The following is a 7,694-nucleotide window of genomic DNA, read 5'->3' as shown; positions in this document are numbered from 1 at the left end:
TTATAAGAAAATGCAATAAAGTTACAACAGACATACATTAAACAAAAATGCTTCGATTTATTTTCTTTTTTGGGTTTTTACATACTTAGTTAACATAATAATAATAATAATAATAATAATAATAATAATAATAATAATAATAATAATAATAATAATAATAATGATTCAATCTGATTAATTATTATACTGATCCAAATTGCACTTATATTATAGTCTCATGGTGATATTATTTTTATTAGGCTAATTTAATGCACACTTATAGTCTTAAAGTGATCACTTATAACATTAAAGTGTTTATTTACAATAATCATTTTAATCTTAAAGGAACCACTTTATAATCTTAAAGTGATTAATCATAATATTGAAGTAATTACTTAAAGTTTTAAAGTGATTACTTATAACCTTAGACTGATCACATTAAGCGACCAATTATAACCTTAAAAAGCTCACTAATTAGAAAATAAACTAATTGTATGGACTCGTCTTATGGTGAGACAATTTCATTTAAAACTTGCTATTTTCGGATCATAAATTATTGTATGAGATGGTCTCACCGTGAGACGTCTCATACATGGGATAAATAAGTTAAAAATAAAAATTATAGTACAACTAGTCTCTTGAGAGATCGTCTCTTTGAGAGACGTATCTCAAGCCCAGCCCATCAAAGATTAATGCCTACTTATCGTATTTTTAGTACCTACTTACATTATTCTTAATGTCTACTTACCATATCTTTAATGCCTACTTTTAATATCTTAATTATCTACTTATATTATTCTTAATACCTACTTACAATATTTTTAACAATTTCTCGAGTCGGGGGATTCCTTTGGCCACGTTCTCCTCTATGGGTATGAGTTGCCGCCGTCCTTCCCTCCTCAGACCCTGTCCATAGTTTTTCTATGAGCGAAATACACTGTGTATGATGATGATGATGATGATGAATATTTTAAAAAATATATGATAGACCGGCCTAATTAGTGATACAAATATTTGTGATTATAGTATGAACTTATTTGATTTCATTTTAACAAAATATTCACAAGTAGGAATGGTCATGGGTCCAGGACCCTGTTGGACCCGCTCCGAACCCGCCCCTTTTTTAAGGGTCTGGGTCTAAATTTTTGAGACCCATCGGATCCGGGTCGGATTTGGATCCAAAAATATTTGACGGGTCCGGGTCCTAAGGTGAAGACCCGAACCCGGACCCTAAACTTTTAAATTTTATATTATGAATTTCTGATTTTTAAATTCTAATATTAATTTTTTATTATTAATATATAATAATATAATGCCTTGGGCCCTTGATCAGTTGATTACTTGATTCATTTGATTGCCTTCTCAAGTTCTCATTCTCAATCTAGTAACCCTAAGTCCCTAATTTTTTTCTCATTCACTTGATTCACTATTTTTCTCATTTAGTCTTTTATATATGATTTTTAATTCTGTATTTAGACAAGTGTTTTTACGTTTTCGTAATTATTTTGTATTTGAATTTTATGGATTCGAACAAGTGTTTGTAATACGATAATAAGTTGCTTACAAAAATACAAAAAGACTCGCAAAAGGTACAATTTTGACAAATTAAAGAGGCTTTGTATAAGACCTATTAAGGACCCTAGACCCATCAGATCTGTAGGGTCTGGGTCTAAAAATTTTAGACCCTAAGGATCCGAACCCGGGTCTGAATCCATAAAAAATAAAAGGGTCCGAATCTGGCCAGACCCGCCCCATGACCATCCCTATTCACAAGAGTAGCTCTTTCCAAATTGAATTCAAACCAGATGTTATTCAGGCTAAGTTGGCCCAATTTGTTCAAAAATTGTTGTTTTCCATATAAGCCCAAGAAGCCATTTTACCCATTTCTTCCTACATATCACTTTACTACAATAAAAGATTTTTGGGCCGTATATCAACCTCATCCTCAAAAGGCCCATGAAACGGGTTTTTCATCAGAACTCGTTTAAGTTAAGTTTCATAACTCTTCTAGCAATTTCTCTAATTTTACAAAATGTGATAGACAAATTTTAGTGTGTTCTATCAGAACTACCATTTATATTTTAGTGTGTTCTATCCAATTTACAATTTTTTTATTGATAAAATTGTCTTTTTTAATCTTATTTATAAATTTATTTTTATTTTTATTATAATTATTTTTTATAATGTTCTTGTATTTTGAATTATTTTTAACTATGAATAAATTTTACACTGCCCACGAAGAAAGTAATACTCCATTTCACTCATTTCGTATTATTTTTCAAATTATATTTGTCTAACTTATTCTCCTTGTTCTTTATTTGAAAATAAACCGCGCAATTTCCTTTTAATCTCAAAACCTCTTTAATTATCATCTTGATAATTTATTTAATCTCTTTATCCAATTTCACCTTTTCACAATTTTTAATACTTTATTTAAAAATCACTATTTTCCGTTTGATTCAATTCCATACTTATTATACTTTATTTACCATTATTATTTTTATACGTCTCACCTCCTCCCCCATCTTTATCTCTTTTACATTTCCTTTCTTCATTTCCTCTCCTCCTTCATTTCAGTTCTAGACTTGTAGTACTGCTGAAGGAGGACCCAAAACTCCCACAGTCCTACTGAGTGCCAAAATCTGTAAACCTCATTAAAAAATCCCCTTTAAAATCACCATTCCTAAAAACTGAATGGCAACATTATCATCATCTTCTTCCCCTTTTACTGGTTACTCTTTTCTGCAACCAAAACCCCAATTTTCAAGCAAGTTTCTAACTTTTCTCTCTAATTCACCTCTAAATTACAGTGATTTTTCAGTAAGTATAAAAAGGAAGACACTGTATGGGAGAAAATTTTCTGGGTATTTGAAAACCGTATCAGAAAATGGTGATCATGGTAGAATTATGGGTTCTTATGGTGGGTTATCAATACTTATGTGCTCAACGACACCGTTTATTGGGTTTGGAGGAAGAGTTGGGTTGCAAAGAAGAGAAGGAAATGTTTCTTTGCTATCATTTGGAGTTGATTCTAATAATCAATTATGTGGGAATGATTCAAAAGAAGGGTCTTCTCAAATTTTGTCTGCTATGCTTCCATTTGTGGTTGTTGCTACTGCTGTTGCAGCTCTTTCTCAACCTTCCACTTTTACTTGGTAAACTCCCTATTCATAACAATTATTTGTATTTTGTTTTGTGTTAATTTTCTTTAATTATGTAGTCCGATAAATTAGTGATAGAGTATAGAAATATAGTATTGGGAAGATTCAATAATCAGCTTAAGCTTTTGATTGAGTTAGACTCGTTAGACATGGTATCTAAAGTGAACGAGATGGATCATAGGTGCAATCTTATCCATGGTATCTATCAATTAGGTTAGTTGTTTTTGTGATAAGTGAAGTGTATGAGCATTTATTGTTGCTGGGTAGGAAGATATGTTAGATAAGTTGCTTGATTTACAATTAATTGGTAGGCGCTTTCTAGAAAGTTCTAAGTTGTGAAAGTAGTTACCTTAATTTATCATGAAGTAGACAAGTAGTTGATAGAGCTTGAGATTTTCTATGTCTGTTTATTCTTCTAGCAGTTTCTGGTTATGTCATCCTGAACTTTTATAAGGGTATATTTGAAAAGGTATTCTTTTTCTGTCAATAGTAGCCTAGTAGGTGTAAAGTTCTCTGATGACACAAGATCATCTAGTATGTAATAGAAGTACTTATGTAAGCTTTTTTTGGAATATGTTAAATGTGCTAAGTTAGACTAAAAAGGCTCCCTTGGGGGAGATTGACCAAGTAAGAATCGGAGAGATTGTTGTTAAGGCCGGAATATTGACTTGCTAGTCCGAATAGTGGACATTAGCCTCTTATAGAGTAGCCGTAGGATATTTTATATCTTCTATTAGCCTCGAGCCCTCGATTAACAATAAAAGTGAGCTTATTTTATTTTTCTAAGCAAAGCTTTTTTAAGGTATTTCCCTACAAAAACCTGTTTGTAGGTCTTGGCGAAATTTCCCAATATGAAATTCTAAATTTTTCACAAAATTTGAAGTGATTGTATGGCTTGATCTAGGTGGACGTTAGCCTCCGTTTGGATTATGTTGATATACATACTGTACAGCCTCATGTACAATAGCTTTATTCCTCATTGCTTCCAGAATATAGTTTGTTATACACGTCGTCCATAGTTTGTTATTTTTGCTTCTCGTTTGTTAGTAGCTTATGTATAGTTTTTTATTCTTTCCAGAGCATTTTGTTAGTGTATAGTCTGTAGAATCCTCCTCTTTTATATAATATTCTTTGTATGCTCTTAAGATTAATAAGAGAAAAGATTACTGTTCTTCACAATCTGTCAGATTAAGTCTGATATAAATTTTAGACTAGATGATACCCTCTGATGCGAATCGTGTCATTATTTAAATCCAAAAGATACGCACATGGACAAAAGTATATAAACTTAGAAAGCTGTCCTTTTTTAATACATCCTTTGGTAGCAGTACATATGTCATCAGATATGAATCTTTATAAAGAGAATATGATGGAAAATGACAGAAGAATTGTGTGACTATGCATTACTGAAACAAGGGGATTCCATGACAAAATTTTAAGTTTAAATAGTTGCTGCTGTCCTGAATTGTAATCAAGGCATGGACATAGAGCAGATTACTGTGTTGGTTTTGTGTAGCAACACATGAATTAGGGCATTGCTACCAGGAACAACATTCGATTTGGAACAGGGAACGGGGAACGGGAATGGGAATAAGGAATGCATCCTAGATTGACTCGAGAACGATTGGGTACAAGATACATTACGTATAATATATTTAAAAACAAAATTAAATCAAAATGATTTTTTTGCTTTAAAATTGTTTTAAGTTGAATTTTTTTAATTATCTAGGCTTCATCTCGTTTTCCTCCCTTTTTTACTTCAATTTGTAAATGAAGGCGAAATATCAATTAAAAAAGGTCTTCTACACTAGAACGTCACTTTGAGCGATTTGGATCACGTTTCGTGATGATTGGGGACGAACGTTCCCAGATCGCGGAACGTGGCTACGTTCTACGTTCCATGTAACTATGAACTAGGGCTTGCTTTGACTAGATCATTATAGCTACAGAATCTTAATGGAACAGTTCCTTTAATCCATGTAGGGTATCGAAAGAATTGTATGCCCCTGCGCTCGGTGGTATCATGCTGTCTATTGGTATCAGGTTGTCCATAAATGACTTCACCCTTGCATTTCGAAGGTATTGCACTCCTTCATAATTACGACTCATACCCTCAAATTTGTATCCGTACTTATGCTCTCGGCTTTCTACATTCATAGACCTTTGCCTCTCTCGCTTGGGTTTATTGCTCAGTACGTTGCGAAGCCAGCTCTTGGGGTATTGATTGCTCAAGCATACGGTGTATCACCTGTGTTCTATGCTGGATTTGTCCTCACAGCATGTGTATCAGGTGCTCAACTATCAAGCTATGCCACTTTCTTGAGCAAAGGGGATGTGGCGTTGAGCATTTTGTTGACGAGCTCCTCGACAATTGCATCTGTAATTGTTACTCCCCTCTTAACACGCCTTCTTATCGGATCAGTTGTTCCTGTTAATGCCGTTGCCATGTCTAAGTCTATATTACAGGTACTGGGTTTTCAGTAGAAAATATTGAACTTTGAGACTCATATACTGCTCATTTAACCTTATTTTAGGTTCATGCTTTTTCTTAGGTGGTCTTTGTCCCGATTAGCCTTGGTTTATTACTAAATACGTATGCCAAAGCCGTTGTTAACCTTGTCCAACCAGTGATGCCCATTGTAGCAATGGTGTGCACTTCATTGTGTATCGGGAGTCCCCTTGCTATAAACCGTGATAGGATTCTTTCTACTGAAGGTCTTCGTTTGATTGCACCCGTGTTGGCATTTCATGCAGCAGCTTTCACATTAGGCTATTGGCTCTCCAAACTACCAATTCTCAGGTAATCAAGAATTCGATGCTATGTTCTGTTTGAAATTTAATTGTTAGTTTTAAACAGGAGAAATGTGGAATCTGGTGCACGTGGGGTTTATCTGTTTGGTTCATCCTATTGATCATGTTTTTCTTAGATACCCATGTGGGCTGCCATATGCGGTGCTTGTATAGATGCCTTTTTGCTTTTTATGCATTGTAATTACTATATGAATTTGGTTTATGTCGTAAGATGTGACGATGTTTTAAGCTTGTTGTCACTAACCTACCTTAATTATCGGGCTTGGGACTGAAAACATAATGTAAAAATGTGGTAACAATTGTGATTGCGGACTTGCGGTTGTAATAACAACACGACAATGCATATAATAGGAGTAACCGGTAATCGTAGCTAACCAAGTATCAGAAAAACATGAAATATCCCTCAAATCGGCCCAAAATACGGTTTGTTTACACCTTTACACCGCGGAAAAAGTCGGTTCGGTTTTTTAGCTGTTAGCCTGTAACTGTGCACACAATTAAATTTCAGCCTGTTAAATTTTCGTAACAATTATCTTGGACGACTTGCTGCATGATCTTTTGTTTTCTGAAGATTCTTTCCGATTTATCGACAATCTGCAGATAAGTTTATGATGACCCTTACTACGTATCTATATCTTGACACATATCGTAATCTATCGATATCATAAGTGTCGTTATTGAGACCTCCATTGACTAAGAAACACCCGAACTTTGCAGGCAAGACGAAGAAGTATCCAGGACGCTCTCACTCTGCACCGGAATGCAAAGCTCAACACTAGCCGGTCTTCTTGCTACTCAATTTCTCGGAAGTATTCAAGCTGTGCCTTCTGCCTGTTCTGTAGTTGCTATGGCTATCATGGGCCTTATTCTCGCCTCCTCCTGGGGTAACGGCCTACGGATCCGTGACCTACAAGACGTAATCACTCTTTGGTTTAGGTCGAAGATTAAGGCTTCATGATGCTCGTTTTTGGAGTAACCGACACATAGTCTTAAAGAAGAATGCTGTTTAGTTTTGTCGATTGATGAATGTTTCTTATGGCGGAATTGTAATGGGAAAAGCAGCAGCAGTTTGGTGCGATTCGCATATGGTAGTGCAAAACTCGGAAAGTTACCTTCCGATGTCAACTTTCATAGCATGCTTTGGCACATAAAAGCCTATCGATATGCATGGGCTGAATAGTTAGATATAAAAGCGCTAGATAGCTTGTATAGATCGGATAATGCACCTATAAATATAGTGAATCACTAAATATATGTTTGCAGAGTAAATAAAAATCAATTCGCATATCCTTCTCTCCTGTGAGTTTCCTCCTATTCTTCATTCGTTGATTAGTGTTTATGAGAAAAAAAATTGGTTAACAAGTCAAAAGTCAAACAAACTACTAATGTAATCCTTTCTTTTAAACTCTATTTCATATAACAAATCACTTTTTACTTTTTCAACCAACTAAAACTAAAATTTAAATGTCAATAGAAAAGTCATTAATCAAAGACCTCTCTAATAATGAACCCAAATTAATGGTGGGTTTGTCATGATGAATGACATTTGCCTTTTTGGGTGTCCTTATAGAAAGTGCCCTGATAATGTTTTTTATGTCCTACAAAAAATTTTAAGTTTGTTTTTCATCTTTCCCATTAAATTTGCTTTATTTTTATTATTTGTCATGATCTATCATATTCTTCTATTTTTATTTAACATTTAACTTATATCAGTAACTTTTGATTTAGGTAATGTTTGTAAAG

General features: G+C 34.1%; 1 protein-coding gene across 1 annotated transcript; it reads left to right on the top strand.

Moving 5' to 3' along the window:
• Window positions 1–2,458: 2,458 nt before the first annotated feature.
• LOC130798307 (probable sodium/metabolite cotransporter BASS3, chloroplastic) lies at window positions 2,459–7,245 on the top strand. Its single transcript, XM_057661239.1, has 5 exons — window positions 2,459–3,134; window positions 5,124–5,219; window positions 5,300–5,606; window positions 5,693–5,940; window positions 6,669–7,245. The coding sequence occupies exons 1-5, from the start codon at window positions 2,674–2,676 to the stop codon at window positions 6,907–6,909; spliced, it is 1,353 nt and encodes a 450-aa protein (XP_057517222.1). The 5' UTR covers window positions 2,459–2,673; the 3' UTR covers window positions 6,910–7,245.
• The last annotated feature ends 449 nt before the right edge of the window (window positions 7,246–7,694 follow it).

The sequence above is a fragment of the Amaranthus tricolor genome, chromosome 13 (assembly GCF_026212465.1).
Source record: "Amaranthus tricolor cultivar Red isolate AtriRed21 chromosome 13, ASM2621246v1, whole genome shotgun sequence".
Classification (NCBI taxonomy): domain Eukaryota; kingdom Viridiplantae; phylum Streptophyta; class Magnoliopsida; order Caryophyllales; family Amaranthaceae; genus Amaranthus; species Amaranthus tricolor.
This window is presented reverse-complemented; position numbering and strand designations above follow the sequence as displayed.